At 38.8% G+C, this 17,695-nt stretch overlaps 1 protein-coding gene across 5 annotated transcripts in view; it reads left to right on the top strand.

The window, feature by feature from the left end:
* The window catches only part of USPL1 (ubiquitin specific peptidase like 1), a 38,487-nt gene extending 23,412 nt beyond the window's left edge, over positions 1 to 15,075 (top strand). For all 5 annotated transcript variants that reach the window (XM_030818565.1, XM_003270233.4, XM_012501983.2 and 2 more), the window contains 3 exons: positions 2,544 to 2,669; positions 8,716 to 8,873; positions 12,995 to 15,075. In XM_030818565.1, the coding sequence (XP_030674425.1) occupies positions 2,544 to 2,669; positions 8,716 to 8,873; positions 12,995 to 14,880 (2,170 nt within the window). In that variant the 3' untranslated portion in view covers positions 14,881 to 15,075. The remainder of the gene's footprint in view (positions 1 to 2,543; positions 2,670 to 8,715; positions 8,874 to 12,994) is intronic.
* The last annotated feature ends 2,620 nt before the right edge of the window (positions 15,076 to 17,695 follow it).

Raw genomic sequence — 17,695 nt, 5'->3', positions numbered from 1 at the left:
AGGAGAGTTCAGTCTGGGAGGATGCTCCAGGGAATGCAGGCAACAAAGTTTTTTTTTTTTTTAACTGGTTAACTCAGATCTACTAGAATAGGGTAAGGGAGGCCACAGAGTAGACACCATGAGCAAAGCTAACCCTCCTGAGTTGAAAAAAATTATGGACAAGAAGTTATCATTGAAATTAACTGTTGGCAGGCACATCTAAGGAATATCGCAAGGATTTGGTCCCTTTATGCATCCTGAGATAGATGAATGTGTGGAATGGCAGCTGGTGGGCAACAGAGCGATATTGGCATCGTGGTGATACAGGGAAATAGTTTCATCGTGTTAAAAGCCACGGAACAAAGATACATAATGGCTACTCCGCAGAAAAATCCATGTCCCCTCTCCAAACGGCCTGTTTTACTCTGATGTAAAAATTGGGTCAGATACATTTTCATATTAAGCTTTTTGTTGGGTAAACTTTTGTAATGGTCCCCAAAACGTGAGAATTAACGTTTTATTCATACCTAGGACTTAAATGATTTAGTGTAAGCAAGTGAGTATGAGAACACATCTGTTTCCAGTCTTCTATCATTGATTTGTATAAATTATTTGGTTTTCTCCTCACAGTAACTCAGTGAGGAAGATCCTAGTGTCCTCATTTGGCACTTATGGATATGACAGCTTGAAAGGGGTTAGATTGATTCCCGAGATGACACACTGTAAGTGGCAGAGTCAGGAGACACACTTAGGCTTTTCTGGCCTCTAAGACTTGCTTGCTCACTGTGGTATACTCCTTAATCACTACCTGGGTTTAAAATAATATAAATAACCTTGCTGATTAAAATCAGCTTAATTGTAGCTTCTCTGGAATCCATATTTTAGTTGTTTGACAGTTTTCGGTTGAGTATGTTCTGTGTGTTAGGAACTCAGGCACTGGAAATAGTGTATCTTTGCCAAATTTACTAATTAGGTAGAGAGATAATACATGAACACATAATAGAGAGGTCCAGTGACTTCGTAATTAATCTGATCTTTAGGCTGCTTACTGTTAGCTTTGAAGGCAAGATGTTAAATGCGTTTTAGAGATATATAGCACAAACTGTGAGAGCTCAAGGGAGGGAAGCCACTAGCCGCTTTTGTTTGCTTTTTTGTTTTTTAAAAATAATCTTACTTTGTTCTAAAAATAAAAGTAGTTATAGAGGGAAAGCTAAAATGAAGTGACATTTTCTTAAATATGTTTTAATATGTCATAACTTAAAACTTATTTCCACTTAATCTGAAGGAGAACTATCCAGCAAATTCCTTTGTTTTTGTGAAGCTGTTTTTAGTGCCAGCATAAGGGCTTTTTACTCAACTTGGAAACTGTAACCCAGAGTCAGTTGAAAACATAGTCTTCAGAGGCAGATCTCAGGTCTGTTATTTATCACTGTACTCTATGTGTCACTTTCCCCATCTGTAAAATGGGGATAGGAATAGCACCTGCCTCTGAGAGTTGTTTGGAAGATGAGTGTCCAGTGCCATGCCCTTTGTACATAGTAAGTGTTCAGAAATGTCAGATGTCATATGGAGAATTAACACTTACTTGCCGAGACAGTCTCTTTTTTATAAACTAAACAATAGGAGCCTTTACATAACAATTATCTTTGAAAACTTAAGAATTTAGCAGAAATCAGTGCATTTGTTGATATCTTTATGTTCCTTTGCTTTTAAAATGTTAACTTCCCTGAGTACTGATGTTTTTAACAGACAGTGCTTTCTCAAAAGATTTGTAAGTATTTGCTATTGTTTAGAAAGGAAGCTTGTATCTCTTAAGTAACTGCTCTTTAAATTACAAATATTTTTATTAAAGTGGATGCAGTTGAGGTTTAGTGTAAAGATCATCTTTTTAGATGGCGTTGCTCTCAAGTATTCAGACTAAAGTGCAAATTTAGAACTTGTATAACCTGTGAAAACAAACTTTGTTCACAATTAATGTTGTGTTTTTTGTTTTTTTTTTTTAAGGATTAAAAAAAGTTAAGTTGTATGTATTCCTGATTTTATGTTTGGAAACATCCCCTTTTCATTTTTGGTTGTCTGTAATGGCTAGCCAGTTTGAGTTATTCGAGTAAGGGGTGAGCTCTTAATAAATTTGACAACCTTAGACAGTGGTTCTTCACTAAGGGCTATTTTGTCCTCCTCAGGACGTTTGGCAACATCTAGAGACAACTGGATGCCGTTACTGGCATCTGGTGAAGAGAGGCCAGGGATGATGCTTAACATCCTACAGTGCGCAGGACAGTGCTTCACAGCAAAGATTCTTCGTTGAAAAATGTCAGTGATACTGTTGAGGAACCCTGTCTTTTTTTCTTGCTTCATCTCATAGTTGAAAGCTATGGGAAATTAACATGGAGCATCTTCACAGAGCTTCTTTACTAGGGGTAGGGAGGAACATTGCCATATTAACATGATTTGGGGAAATAAAGTATGAATCACAAAAAAGGGGAGGAATACTTTTAGACATTGGTTTAAATTAATGTAAATGCATTTAACGTTAATGAATTTATTATGTCATTTTTTTATAGGCATATGAAGAGTCTGGTCACCTTTACAAATGTCATCCCTGAGTGGCACCCACTTAATGCTGCCCATTTTGGTCCATGTAACAATTGCAACAGTAAATCACAAATACGAAAAATGGTATTGGAAAAGTGAGTTAAAATTGTCTTATAATTTTTAGTACAAAATGAAAGTGGATTTACATTTTCTTAATGTGTAGGATTGAAAATGGTGACAACAACCTACCTTTCTGAAATTTGAGTTAACATATATTTCTGGGTTGCCAACTGCCTTGCTGTATCTGGCCAGTGAGCCCACTGTCACAGGTGAAGCCACTGAAAAGCCAACTTAGGCTGACTCTCTGGCCCCACTCTCCTAGTGTCTTTCCTTCTTTTTTGCCTTTTTTCTCTCTTTAAGGATATCAAGCTTCAGTTTTTCTCTCCTCTGCCAAGTGTATGGAGTTTCTAGAATTCTGGGATTTCCTTAATCAGATTTCAAGAACTGAGATGATTCAAAGATGAGCCACAGGCTCATCTCTCTGAATTTCCATCTTCTCCTAGATCTCAGCATGCTAATTCCTCATCATCTTGTAAGCTATCTAGTGGCCTTGAGCAGATAAATTTTCATTATATTTTGCCAGCTTTTCTGTTTGTCCTCAGTTGGGGAGGTTGGTCAGCATTGCCTTTTCCAGTGTTACCAGAGAACCATCTCTTTAAACTCACAGGTCAGTTCCATCTCAGGCAGTTTCCATCTGTCTCATTAATGCACTCACACATGTACACATCCTCTTTACTCTTCATTTTCAGTCTAATTGTACATTAAGGAAATGTTTTGAGGTCTAATTTGATGTAATAAAGAACTGGGAACATTAACCTTTATGCCCTTGAATGTGCCAGAAACCCCTCAGAATCTTTCCTAAAGGTTTATTCTCATTGAAGTAATAAATTCTCAGTTTATCAGTGCTCACAGGCTCAAAAGGGAAAAAGGGCAGTAATCCCCCTGTCCCCTCCTCTAGGTATCTACTTTAAACCTTCAAATTAAGGTAGTATTTACTTTGACTTTTCAAATTGATATGCCTATTTTACCGTAATGCAGTCTGTTCTCCTTTTGTAGTAATTGAGACTAGGGTTCTCCCACCAACACCTGGGCCCCATCTCTGTTTAGCCTTTCCCTGTCCCTCCAATGCAATTGCGTATTTGGCTAACTCAGTACCCGGTGTTTGCATTGTTATTAGTATACGTATGTTATTCCCTCTTCAACCAAGTAGTATACATAGTTAGGTTTCACTTTTATAATTCTTTATTTTTCCGGGAATTGTTATTTGCCTTGTTTTCATTTGTTTTATTATGTACTGTGAGTTTTTGCCAAATACTTTAAAGACTTATTAATAAATTTCCAATACTCAGGTGCTTCACAGTTTTTTACTCTGTTCCCCTCCCCTTTTTTTCCTGGAACTCTTTCCTGCCACCTTTCGCTCTTTGCTGCAGTCTGCGCTGGTTCCTCTCTGGGCCTGGGGCATAGGGTGCTCTTTATTATGTACACACTTCCAATCACTATCCTGTTTTTAGCCCAAGGCCTCATCCCCACATTCCTTTAGGGGTTCTCTGGGAAGAATAAGCTCTTCTTTGTCATCAACATACGCACTCCGCAGTACTCATGTCTTCACTTTGCCTGTTCTGCTGGGTAAGGTGCCACTTCTCTGTTTGCTTTCTGTCCTCTAAATATTTGACTTCTTATTTGCTTATTTTCCTTTCTTTGTCCTTTTGGACTCATATCTTTTTTGCCCCTCACTATTATTTGATAGCATTTGTGTAGGAGGGCGAAGTGGGAAGGAAGAGGAGGTGTCTGTATCTGTCTGAAGATTACAGAAGTCTGTAATTTGTCTTGGCTGCCAGGTGTCAGTTTTGAGATGTAAATATTGATGATGAGGTGAGGAGAAGAGTAGCAGAGCATGGGGTCTGCCATCCTGCCCTGGACCATGGGCCTGCTTTAGGCTGCTTGGTGTATATGATTTCATCTAGCTGTTCATACCTGCTTTTTCCCATGCCCCAGCACTGAACATAGACTCGTACCATTGTTTTGTATAATCTGTTAATTGGTTGCATTGCAGCATATATATTTTTTAACTATACAAATAAGTTGCTTCCCTTAAAGATTCATGCTCTGATCTGGAAATGGATTCATTAGGTAAAACAGTCTTTTAATGGAAAATGTGTTTTGAGTTCCAGTGGGCCAATTTATGAGCAGAATTATAATGGGGACATTTCCTGTTTTCTTCAAAAGTAAATTGAACTAGTGTATGAAGTTTCACTTAAATTTTAAATGCCAAGGTCTGTATATAAGTCCTTTGTGTTTTTTTTTTATTTTGAAATTTGTATAACTTGATTTGTTTGTGTCTAATGAATTTAGAAACAAACTTAATATATAGGGATAACCTAAAATAATTGGGTTCATCATGGTATCATATGTAATTAAAGCATACAGGATTCTAAAAACTAAGTTCCTTGGACACCTTATCTCAGATAACCCACATCTCTAATGTCTCCCCATTGGGAAAAAGTCCATTGATAAATCAGGTGAATTATGCCTAGTGGGCCCAAATCTGCTACTTTTCTTTAAGTAAGTTGTTAAGGAGTTACATTCAGACCATGGTGACATGGAGCACCAAGAACTTAGAATCAGATTTCATTTTACTTGACAAACTCTTGAAAGGTCACTGCCACAATCTCTGTGAGTGCAGGGCTATGGCTCCACTTTGTGGGACAGGGACGCGATGTTTCTCTGCTGTCTTTGGGTAGCAGAGGTTAACACAGCTCCCTTGTGCTTTGTTTCTCTCTTTTCTATTTTCTTTTCTTTTCCTGAGGGTAGATCTTTAAATAGGAGTTTAACCCCATGTTAGGTGAATGCAAATGGATCTTAGCCTGATATCTCTTGCTCACTCTTGGTTCCAGTTTGGTTAATTCCTTTCATCCAATTTTCCAGTGGTTGAGGGAGAACCTAACTTGCTCTCCTCGACTCTGAGCATCATCCTTCATCGACACTTCAGGCATTGTGGGTAGGAAGAAGTCTGAGAACAAAACCTAGGGATAAAGTTTAGTAGTGATGGGGTTTAACCATGTTGGCCAGGTTGGTCTTAAACTCCTGACCTCAGGTAATCCACCTGCCTTGGCCTCCCAAAGTGAGGCTGGAAATAAGTCAAGCTGGAATTGTAAGTAGGACACTATAGAGTCTAGGGGAATCAAAGAGGAAAATGAACAGAAAAAGGAAGGGGAAGGATATTATTTGATTGACTCCAAGATGCTACTGTTTGTAAGTTGCACCATTTTAAAAATATGCCATTAAGAAAGAAATGCTGGCCAGGCATGGTGGCTCACGCCTGTAGTCCCAGCGCTTTGGGAGGCCGAGGCGGGCAGATCACCTGAGACTAGGAATTTGAGACCATCCTGGCCAATGTGGTGAAACCGCATCTCTACTAAAAATACAAAAATCAGCTGGATATGGTGGTACATGCCTATGGTTGCAGCTACTCAGGAGGCTGAGACATTAGTATTGCTTGAACTGGGAGGCAGAGGTTGCAGTGAGCAGAGATTGCGCCACTGCACTCCAGCCTGGGCAACAGAGTGAGACTGTCTCAAAAAAAAAAAAAAAAAAAAAGAAATGCTGCTTATTTAACTGTGTTCTGTGAATGATAAGGTGTATCCCGACTTCAGAGATGTTAACATGCGGGAAAAAATTTGGAATTCATTCGGCATTTGGAACTATAAAGTTTCGGCCAGGCACAGTGGCTCACACCTGTAACCACTTTGGGAGGCCAAGGTGGGTGGATTACCTGAGGTCAGGAGTTGGAGACCAACCTGGCCAACATGGTGAAACCCCATCTCTACTAAAAATACAAAATTAGCCGGGTGTGGTGGCATGCTCTTGTAGTCCCAGCTACTCAGGAGGCTAAGGCAGGAGAATCACTTGAACCCGGGGGACGGAGGTTGCAGTGAGCTGAGATTGTGCCTCTGCACTCCAACTTGGGCAACAGAGTGAGATGCCATCTCAAAAACAAACAAACAAAAAAAAAAAACAAAGTTTCATAGTTACGGAAAGTAGTATGGAGGCCATGCTGAGATTTTCGACATGGTAGTAAAACTCTACATGATGGCTCTGTTCTGCATCACCTCTGTTGTGCATCATTTCACTCCACATCAGGCCCTGGATAGCTTTGGTGTACTGGGCGATCTTGTGGCAGTAAGGCTAGTGTCATTAAGAGGATATTTTAAAACGTAACATATAATTGCTCTAGTTGTTGTCTCTTTTTTTGCTGGTTAAGAAAATCAAATTTCTATCCTATCTGAATCTCATAGCAGACTTTGGAGGTTTCTGACAAGTCATTTCTTACTACCTAGGGGAATGTACTTGTACTCAGCTAGAATCTGAGTATCTTCTACATCCAGGGAATTGGGCTGAGTGTGGATTTTGGTCTTGGCAGTTTTTACTTGTATTAATTTGCAAAAGAATAGAAGACTTGGAATGTACAAGAAGCATAAAAATGTGTCAGGTGGTTTTACATGCATTATTTATCACGTTAATACGTCTTAAAATATTTTCCATGTGTAAACTTATATAAAGGCAGGAAACTAGTGAGATTTCGTATTCTAGGGATCAAGAGATTGTTTTAGTAACTAGCCTCAGAAAGTATCTTGAAAGGTATTATATAAGGTCAAGGAACTAAATATTAGTAAAGAGTCACGCCAGGCGTGGTGGCTTATGCTTGTAATCCCAGCACTTTGGGAGGCCAAGGCAGGCAGATCACTTGAAGTCAGCAGTTCGAGACCAGCCTGGCCAACATGGTGAAACCCTGTCTCTACTAAAAATAGTAGTGTGTGGTATGGTGGCACATGCCTGTAATCCAGCTCCTGAGAAGGCTGTGGTGGGAGAATCACTTGAGCCCAGGAGGCGGAGATTGCAGTGAGCTGAGATTGCGCCACTGCACTCCAACCTGGGTGACAGAGCTAGTGTCTGTCTCAAAAAAAAAAAGATCAGATAGGTGCCTAAAGCCTGCATGTCCCACTGTGAGAATACATCTCAAGTTTTACTGTGGTTCATTGGTTCAGACATGTAGTTCACATTTTAACCTGTCTGAAATGGTAATATGTGAAATTGATGTCATGATATAGTTTAATTGGCAGCATGTTTTCATAGTGGTACATTTTATAATTAGTGAAATCTTAGATTTGATGAAATAGATAGGATTTTTTCAAGTGGGAAAGTTTAGTGTTATAGATAGTTTGCAGGACTTTTTATTTTGTAGGTACTTAAATTTTGAGGACTTGATTATTCTCTAACAAAGTGATTGACAAGGATTAATTTATAAATTATACCTTGTCAATCTGAATAATCTGCAGTTTGGACATTGATTCAAGTTCATTTAGGCTGAATAAATTTTGATAAACTAAGTAAGTTTTGACAGCTGTTTAAATATTGGGAAAGGAGATATTCAACATTTTTCTTACATCCTGAGAGCTTTGTTAAATTTAGTTATTTGAGACCCATTGGGTTCTATTTTCTGGTTCAGCATGTTGCTGTAATGGTAAAATACAATTTTTAAATTACAGTTGTCTTGAAGTTAATAATCATTTGACCAATATGTTGTATTTTTTTCTCTACTTAGTTACAAATTGAACTTTTCCTAAGTAGAACTTCTAATTTGACAGGCCCCCTTTGCTTCCTGAGATAACTGAAATAGGCCAAATTAATGCTTATTTGAATATCTTAGGTTTGTTGCTTTCTTTCACATATTACCTACCCCACTTAACAAAAGCAATTAATCTGAGCACTTGATGCCAAAGAAAATTCTAAAAGGTCTGGATTTTTTCCTTGGATTTTACAAAGTAGCTACCATGAGATCTTTAAGCCAAAGCTGCATTGCTGCTTACAGAGCAATTTTTGTTTAATGATCTGTGTTAGAGTCGTACTGCATGATGACTTCCAACTGTCTGGGATACCATTCTGAAAAGGGTTTAGTGTTACATACTTCTTAGAGAGAGTTCTCCCTTTCTAATTAAGGCATACATCTGGAGGTGCTCAAGAAAAATTAGTGCAGTTAGCCTTGAAAGTGTTATGTGGGACTAGTTCACTTCAGACATCTTTTGTATAACCAGACACATGGCATTAAATTTGTTTAACTTCTCTCGCTTTTCTCTCCCACAGAGTATCTCCCATATTCATGTTGCACTTTGTAGAAGGCTTACCACAGAATGACTTGCAGCACTACACATTTCATTTTGAAGGCTGTCTTTATCAAATAATTTCTGTAATTCAGTATCGAGCAAATAATCATTTTGTAACATGGATTTTAGATGCTGATGGTAAGTGTTTAGAGGTTTTCTTTTAAGATAATTGGCATGGAAACTAAATTCTAGCATGTGGGGACTTTTTGGTTTGTGTTTTTTAAAAAAAGACAAACTTTGCCCTGACTCTTTCTCTCTCCATTCTCGCCTTTGCCTTCTGCCCCTCCTCGCACCCATTAAAAGTGGTGGTTTTAGTATCCTTTCTCATTTTTTCCTTTCCTTACATCATGTATTATAGGTAAACTCATGTGCATGTGCATGTTTCTGTTTTAGACAATGGATGAGATTACTACTGTTCGCTTAGTTTTTTTTTCCTACTTAATATCTTTGCTTTTATTTTTTAGACATATATTTCTAAGACTATTGAACATTAGACTTATGTAGCCCTTCTGTCATTGTGAAAAACATAGTTTACTAACAGCTACTGTCAAGATAAAGCCTTTATTTAAATAATTAAACTTCTTAGTAGAAAGCTAAGTAAGCACAGTTTGGATTTTGGGAATTTTTGCCTTGCATTTGTCTGATATGGTAAAATATTGAGTTTGTTTTTCTCATAATGTTCACTTGGTCTTAGACAAGATAACTCAATCCCCTTAAACAGTTGTATCAAGCCATTAATAAGGGCTCACTTTGATACAACCATTTTCTGTTATTTGGACACTCTTTCACACTTGCTGTTTTCCTCCTGGGCTTGGTTTGAATGGATGACACAATACCGTATTATAAAAGCACTTTACAAACTGTAACTTATATTATAAATGTAATTATTACCTTAAGGTTTTACCCTGTTCCGGATTTGAGTGGAATTAGTTCTTCACAATACAAATCAACTTATTTTAACTTTTATTGCATTTCAAAGAATGAGCAATCCACTTCAGGTGCAGCATGGTTTTCAACCCTAACAGCATGGGAGAATCATCTAGTTAGCTTCTAAAAATGTCCAGGCTGTACCCTAGACCAGCCTTGGGGATTAGGCCCAAATATCAATACTGGGTGTTTTTGGTATTGGTTTTTGGCCCGCCCGCCCTCGCTCCCTTTCTGCCTGCCTGCCTTCCTTTCTCTCTCTCATTCTGTCTCTCTCTCTCTTTTTTTCTCTCTCTCCTTCTTTGCTCCTTCTTTCCTTCTCTCCTTTCCTTTTTTCTTTTTTTTCTTTTTTTTTTTTTTTTTTTTTTTGAGACAACGTCTCGCTATATTGCCCAGGCTGTTCTCAAACTCCTGGGCTCAAGTGATCTTCCTGCCTCAGTCCACTGAGTAGCTAGGACTACAGGCACATGCTATGGCAATACTGTTTTAAACATCGTTTTCAAGGCTCCCCAGGTGATTCCAGTGTGGGTCATGTGGTAGAGAACCGCTGACACAGGCAAACAAAAGATACATGAAGTTTTCTATTTAATGGGTAGGTGCAGGTAGTAGATAAGAGTGTAGCCACATAAACCACATACTTAATGAACAGTTTTGTTTTGTATGTATGTGAGGGATTAGCAGATCTCTGAGTATATTTTGTTTTCCCTTTTGAAACTTATCAGAGAATTCATATGTCTGTTATGTGACTAATACCCTCGGTTTACTTTTTTTATATCAGATCATATATATATGTTTTTTTTTTGAGATGGAGTTTTGCTCTTGTTGCCCAGGCTGGAGTGCGTTGGCACAGTCTTGACTCACCGCCACCTCTGCCTTCCGGGTTCAAGTGATTCTCCTGCCTCAGCCTCCTGAGTAGCTGGAATACAGGCATGCACCACCATGCCCGGCTAATTTTGTATTTTTAGTAGAGACGGGGTTTCTCCATGTTGGTCAGGTTGGTCTCAAACTCCCGACCTCAGGTGAGCCACCCGCCTTGGCCTCCCAAAGTGCTGGGATTACAGGCATGAGCCACTGCGCCTGGCCATATCTTATATTTTAATAAATATTTTAATTTGGTCTGTAAATTTTTCTCTTTGGGGAATGTGTTTTAAGTCTGTATTGAGTCCTAGACCTTTGTTGTTCTAAGATAGTCACTAGTGATACCTTAACATTAACCAGCCTGTTGGCAACTAAATTGGCCTGAAGTGACAACTAAGGAAAGGTCTCTTTCTCCTTTCCTAATCTTCACATTCCTTAAGATTAGTTCTTTGTAGGAAGCTTTTGAAGCCTGGTGGCAAGTACCCTTTTTCCCTCACAATCTTAAGATAAGGTCTTTCTCAGCATTAAAAAGTGACTATGAGAAATATGTCAAATGAGTTTTCTATGTGTGCTCTGAGAAATCTTTTTTCAAAAAAGGATAGATGCATGTGTATAAGGAAAAGAGAAACTGAGCGCACTTTAATATTTAAGATTAAGTGTCTCTAAACATGTTTTGCAACATAAAATGATGACCACTGTGTTGGTCATTACTTCTCTACTGCTAAAACAATGTTTTCTAAAATAATATACTCCTTAGAAAAAATACAGTGCTTTGGGTGCACACTATTGTAATCCAAGGAATAGGAAATGTTTTGTAGTAAGTATGATGGTGTTTGACATCATTATTTATTATCACATTTGGTTTCATAGAAATGAGTAAGCTACATATTTGCTGTGCTGCAATTACCATGACATTACACTTCTTGTATCTACTTCTGTTTCATAGACGTGTAGATATTGATATGTACAGTGGAAGTGTGGATTGTTTTGATAAGTTTCTAATGAAAGTACAAATATTTGTTGATTATTTATTAAGCAAGGTTGTTACTCATCCAAGCCTGTGGTTAGCTTTTCCCAGATTATCATGTGGTAGTAAGTAAAATGTAAAAACATATACTCTCCCTTAACCCTGCACCACCTGTTAGCACCTAGCCACCTTCCTTTACTTCTCAGCCAGGCTTTTTGTGTTTTTTTGTTGTAGTGGTAAAATATATATAAAACATAAAATATACCATTTTAACATTTGTAAGTGTACAGTTCATTGGCATTGAATACATTGTGTGCAACCACAATGCTGTGCAACCACCATCACCATCAGGACTTTTTCATCAACCCAAACAGAAACTACTCATTAAACAATAACTCCACATCCTCCCACCCCAAAGCCCTGGTAACCACTATTCTACTTTCTGTCTCTGTGAATCCGTCTATTCTAGATACCTCATAGAAGTGGAATCATACATTATTTGTCCTTTTGTGTCTGGCTTATTTTACTCAGCATATTTTCAAGATTCATTTGTGTTGTGGGATGTAGCAGAATGTCATTCCTTTCTAAGGCTGAATAGCATTGTATGTATTATCCATTTATCTGTTATGGACATTTGACTATTGTGAATAATGCTGTTCTGAACATTGGTGGACAAGGAACTGAAAGTCCCTGCTTTTCATTCTTTTTGGTATATACCTACAAGAGGAATTGCTGGGTCTTAATGGTAATTCTGTGTTTTATTTTTGGACGAACTGCCAGACTGTTTCCACAGCAGTTGTACCATTTTACATCCCCACCAGCGTTACACAAGGATTCCAATTTCTCCACATCCTTGCCAACATTTGCTGTTTTCTATTTTTTTTTTATAATATCCATCCTAATAGGTGTCTTTTTTTTTTTTTAAAGGAATGGTTTAAACAGGTTACCTTCTTAGTCCTCATTCATGCTTTAGTTGACTACATAAGGACCCCTGTCCCTACGGCACCATTGAAATTGTGCAGGCAAAAATAACTGCCAGCGACCACACTGCTTTAAGTAATGGACTTTTCCCAAGTTTTGTATTAATATTTCAGTATTTGGCAGTGCATCCTACTCCTAGTTTTTAAACTCTTCCCTTGTCATCTATCATCTCATTCTCTCTTGACAAATGTGAAAATGTAAGCTCAGAAATAAAACAAGAATTAAAACGAATATTGATCCTTTAGGTAACAAGCTTCATTTATCATGAAAATGTATATGTGTGAAACATTCTGTTTTCTGATGTTATTGGATAAATTAGGTGATAACCAAATTCTAAGTTCCAAAAATTAAATATACTCTGTCTAAGGACTTTAACACAGTAGACAGTGGTGACAAGGTCAAGAACATGTTTTAGAGTCTTCTCCTTTGGTGGGTATTCAATGATACAACAGTTGAAAAGGCCAGAAGAAAGTTAACCTAGGGTGGTGGTTTTTGAATATCTAACTTTCACTTCTTTCCCATCTTCCAGGAAGTTGGCTGGAATGTGATGACTTAAAAGGCCCATGTTCTGAAAGGCACAAGAAATTTGAAGTTCCTGCTTCAGAGATACATATTGTTATTTGGGAAAGAAAAACATCCCAAGTGACAGATAAAGAAGCTGCCTGCCTTCCACTTAAAAAGACTAATGACCAACACGCTCTCAGTAATGAGAAACCAGTATCTTCAACATCATGTTCTGTGGGTGATGCTGCCTCAGCTGAAACAGCCTCAGTAACTCACCCTAAAGATACATCAGTTGCCCCTCGTACTCTTTCACAGGACACAGCTGTTACTCATGGAGATCATTTACTTTCAGGTCCAAAAGGTTTGGTTGGCAATAATATTTTACCTCTGACACTTAAAGAAACTATCCAGAAAACAGCCTCAGTTTCACAGTTAAATTCTGAAGCTTTCCTGTTAGAAAATAAACCTGTAGCAGAAAATACAGGAATTCTCAAAACCAATACTATGCAATCACAAGAATCACTAATGGCTTCTTCAGGATCAGCTCCATGTAATGAAAAGCTTATTCAAGACCAATTTGGGGACATAAGTTTTCCATCCCAACTTGTAAATACAAACATGCAGTCAGTACAGCTGATTACAGAAGATACTGTAAATACTAAATCTGTGAATAATATTGATGCTACTGGCCTTATACAGGGAGTGAAGTCAGTAGAAATTGAAAAGGATGCTCAGTTAAAACAATTCCTTACACTAAAAACTGAACGATTAAAACCAGAACATGTCACATCTCAGGTATCTAATTTGAAGAAAAAAGAAACTACAGCAGATTCTCAAACCACAACATCTAAGTCATTACAGAATCAGTCTCTGAAAGAAAATCAGAAGAAGCCATTTGTGGGAAGTTGGGTTAAAGGCTTAATAAGCAGGGGTGCTTCTTTTATGCCACTCTGTGTTTCAGCTCATAATAGAAACACTATAACTGATTTACAACCTTCAGTTAAAGGGGTAAATAATTTTGGTGGCTTTAAAACTAAAGGTATAAACCAGAAGGCCAGCCATATATCCAAGAAAGCTCGTAAGAGTGCAAGTAAGCCTCCTCCCATCAGTAAGCCACCAGCAGGCCCTCCATCGTCTAATGGCACAGCTGCCAACCCACATGCTCATGCTGCTTCAGAAGTTTTGGAAAAGTCTGGAAGCACTTCATGTGGAGCTCAGCACAACCACAGTTCTCATGGAAATGGTATTTCTTCAGCAAACCATGAAGAGTTGGGGGAAGGTCAGATTCATAAACTTCGTCTAAAACTTCGTAAAAAGCTAAAGGCAGAAAAGAAGAAATTAGCTGCTCTTATGTCTTCCCAGCAAAGCAGAACAGTTCCAAGTGAAAATCTAGAACAGGTGCCCCAGGGTGGGTCTCCAAATGATTGTGAATCAATAGAGGACTTGTTAAATGAGCTACCATATCCAATTGATATTGCCAATGAGTCTGCATGCACCACTGTTCCTGGTGTTTCCCTGTGCAGTAGTCAAACTCATGAAGAAATTTTAGCGGAATTATTGTCTCCTACACCTGTTTCAACAGAGCTGTCAGAAAATGGGGAAGGTGACTTTAAGTATTTGGGAATGGGAGATAGTCATATCCCACCACCAGTACCAAGTGAATTAAATGATGTTTCCCAGAACACACATCTGAGACAGGACCATAATTATTGTAGCCCCACCAAGAAAAATCCATGTGAAGTTCAGCCAGACTCTCTGACAAATAATGCCTGCGTTAGAACATTAAACTTGGAGAGTCCAATGAAGACTGATATTTTCGATGAGTTTTTTTCCTCCTCAGCATTAAATGCTTTAGCAAATGACACATTAGACCTACCTCATTTCGATGAATATCTGTTTGAGAATTATTGAATTAATGCTTGTTAACTTCTTTTCATATAATATTTATTATTATTAGAAGAACTTACTATGTGTTCAGGTAGTGTTTATACACTGGACTTGTGTAATTACTTGTGTAATAACCATGAACAAAATGCAACGTTTGACCTTTGGTTCTGCCCATGAAGCATGTAATCTGTCTTACACATTAAAATCATTTAATGTGTTCTCCTTTTTGGTTCCATTTTGTTCTTGTGAGAATATGAGGATTTCAAAATGTTAAAGATGAAAAGTGGCATCTAGTTTCTGACAGTTTGTACAGTTGGATGCATTAAATTTTTAGATTTGAACTTTTGGTTATGTTAGTGTTATGAGTGATCTTTGGGGTGATTTTCTTCCCCTGGAAACCTGTTGGTGGTGGCACCTTTGCCTGCGATGCCCAAATTCTTGTCCTGTGTCCAGATATGCAGACAAATGAGGGATGAAGAAGAGGAGCTTTATTTAGTGTTAGAACAGCTCAGAAGGAGACACACAGTGGGTAGCTCCCTTCTGTAGGCAGGCAGGTTGTCCCTCAAGTGTTCAGCTCTCAGCAGAGAAAAGGCCCTGGAGAGGGTAACTCCTCTCAGCTCTCAGCAGAGAAGCAGCCCTGGAGAAGGTGGCTTCTGTTTGCAGGCAGATTGTCCAGAGGTCTGCTGCTCTCAGGAGAGAGGGGGCTGTGGAGAGGATAGCTTCTCTCTATAGGCAGGTGGTTCTGCCATCTCCGCAGGTCTCTGAAGCTCTTAGCAGAGAGGGTAGCTCCTCCCTGTTGCTGGTTGTCCCACCCTCTGCTCAGCTCTGGCTGAGCCTGGGGCTTTTTATGGGCCTCAGAAGGGAGGAAGTGCATACTGACTGGCCCATGGGTGGCCACAGGCAGGCCTGGAAAAGGCACCAGTTCCCACTCTTATAGGTGGGACTGGCAGCCTGGCCCCCAGCCTTCAGGCCTTCCCTGTTCATGGCTTCTAGGCTTACCCCCCTGCTTTGATCCGAGAGCTGGTGCCAACAGCAGGGAGAAGGCAAGCTGCAGGGGCAAGCACTTCCAAGCCTGCAAAAGCAGGCCCCCAAAAGTGCAGGGATGCCTGAGTCTGTACCTGCACCCAGGAGGGTGGGGATCCTGCCTGCTCCAAGGAACAGGCAGCCCCAGCCATGCCTGGCTGCTGCAGCAGGAAAGATAGCAGGCTGACTGGAGCACCTGCCACCATCATTAGTTCAAGAGTTTATGCAGATTTAAGTTGTATATGGTATATGAATGTATGACAGTTTTCCTTACGATTATGTGGCCTTCTGTAAGAGCCTACGCCTGTTTGTTACACCAGTAGAATGCTGTGGAATGTAAACTTTCCCTATATGACTTATCTCCTTTATCTCTCCATACAGAGGAGGGCAAGAAACCTTATTACTTGAACTTTAGTAATGTTAAGTGATCAACAAATCTATAAATCGATAACAGAAAAAAGTTACCTATTTTGTGATGATGTACAAAGTTTACATGTTATCACAAATACCGTCTTTCTTCCCAAGACATTTACTTCTGTAACCAAAGTGGGACACCATCTAACAGTTCTGTTTTGGGAGAGAATAATAACCAGTGCTTGTAAGGCTTGTTATGTGTTGTTTGTTATATATGAGATAGATGTTATTTCATTTAGACCTCAACATTCCTGTGAGTGAGATACTTTTATCACATCTTACAGATAAGGAGACTGTACTTATTCAGTTGTGGAGCCGAGGTTGAGTAGAGCGGTTACTATAGCAGTTGAGTGCTGAGCTTATCAATATATGTTCCACTCCTCAGGCATCATTTATAGGATGCCCAAACAGCACCACTGCCGTAGAGGTTTGAGTTAACAGCAGTACTTACTGAGGTTTAAGGCTGGCAGCCAGTGTCCTTGCAGTAAAATTATTTGCTAGGGACTCAGTACTTCATAATTTATTTGTCAGATTTACTCCTAAGCTTCTGTGTTGTTTTATTTTTTTTTCTGACAGAAGTAGTGCATATTGTCAGGGAAAAACTAGGAAAATACAAAACAAAAAAGATTTTTGACCGTGCATTTTAATACTTAGTGACTACATTTTCCTATTTTATGCATATAGATTTTAAATAAAAGTGAGATCCTATTGTATCTGTTTTTATGGAAAACCATTGTTTCACTAATGTTTTAAGATTCTGAGGTGATTTATACTGTCTTGCCATTGTTAATTGCAGCAGTTATCCTTGTTGATAAATTTTTGCATGGATCCAAGTTTTGTTTCCCAGGAGTGGAGTTGCTTGGTCAAAGGAAATGCACATTTAAGGTTTTTTGATGATTGTATGACTGACTTCCCTGGGCCCTCGCCAACACTAGGTAGTAGTATTGGGAGGAAGAGGGGAACCAACCCTGGCTGCTCCAAGTGAGCTCCAGTGAGCCTGAACATTTTCTATACCTATTGTCCACTTGAGTTTTTTTTTGGGGGGTGGGGTGGGGGAAGGTTTAAGAATTGCTCATCCTTTGCTCATGCTAATTATCTTTTCAACAAATATTTCTAGATTACTGCTAAGGACCAAGCACTGTTATCAGCCTGAGATAAGGCAGTACACTAGAAAGAAATCCTTGCTCCTTTTGAGTTTGCTTTCCAAACACGGAGATCAATATATAATGTTAGGTAGTAATAGGAGATGCATACAGTTGATTCATGTCATTTTTAGTAGTTATGGTCAATAAAGTTGCCTTGAACACTGAATTAGCATAAACTGAAATACTGTTCCTAGGGGAAATAGATTCCTGCTAGCCTGTGGTCATGACATTTTTGTCAAACAATCACTAACCTTTTT

The sequence above is a fragment of the Nomascus leucogenys genome, chromosome 9 (genome assembly GCF_006542625.1).
Source record: "Nomascus leucogenys isolate Asia chromosome 9, Asia_NLE_v1, whole genome shotgun sequence".
Taxonomy (NCBI): domain Eukaryota; kingdom Metazoa; phylum Chordata; class Mammalia; order Primates; family Hylobatidae; genus Nomascus; species Nomascus leucogenys.
This window is presented reverse-complemented; position numbering and strand designations above follow the sequence as displayed.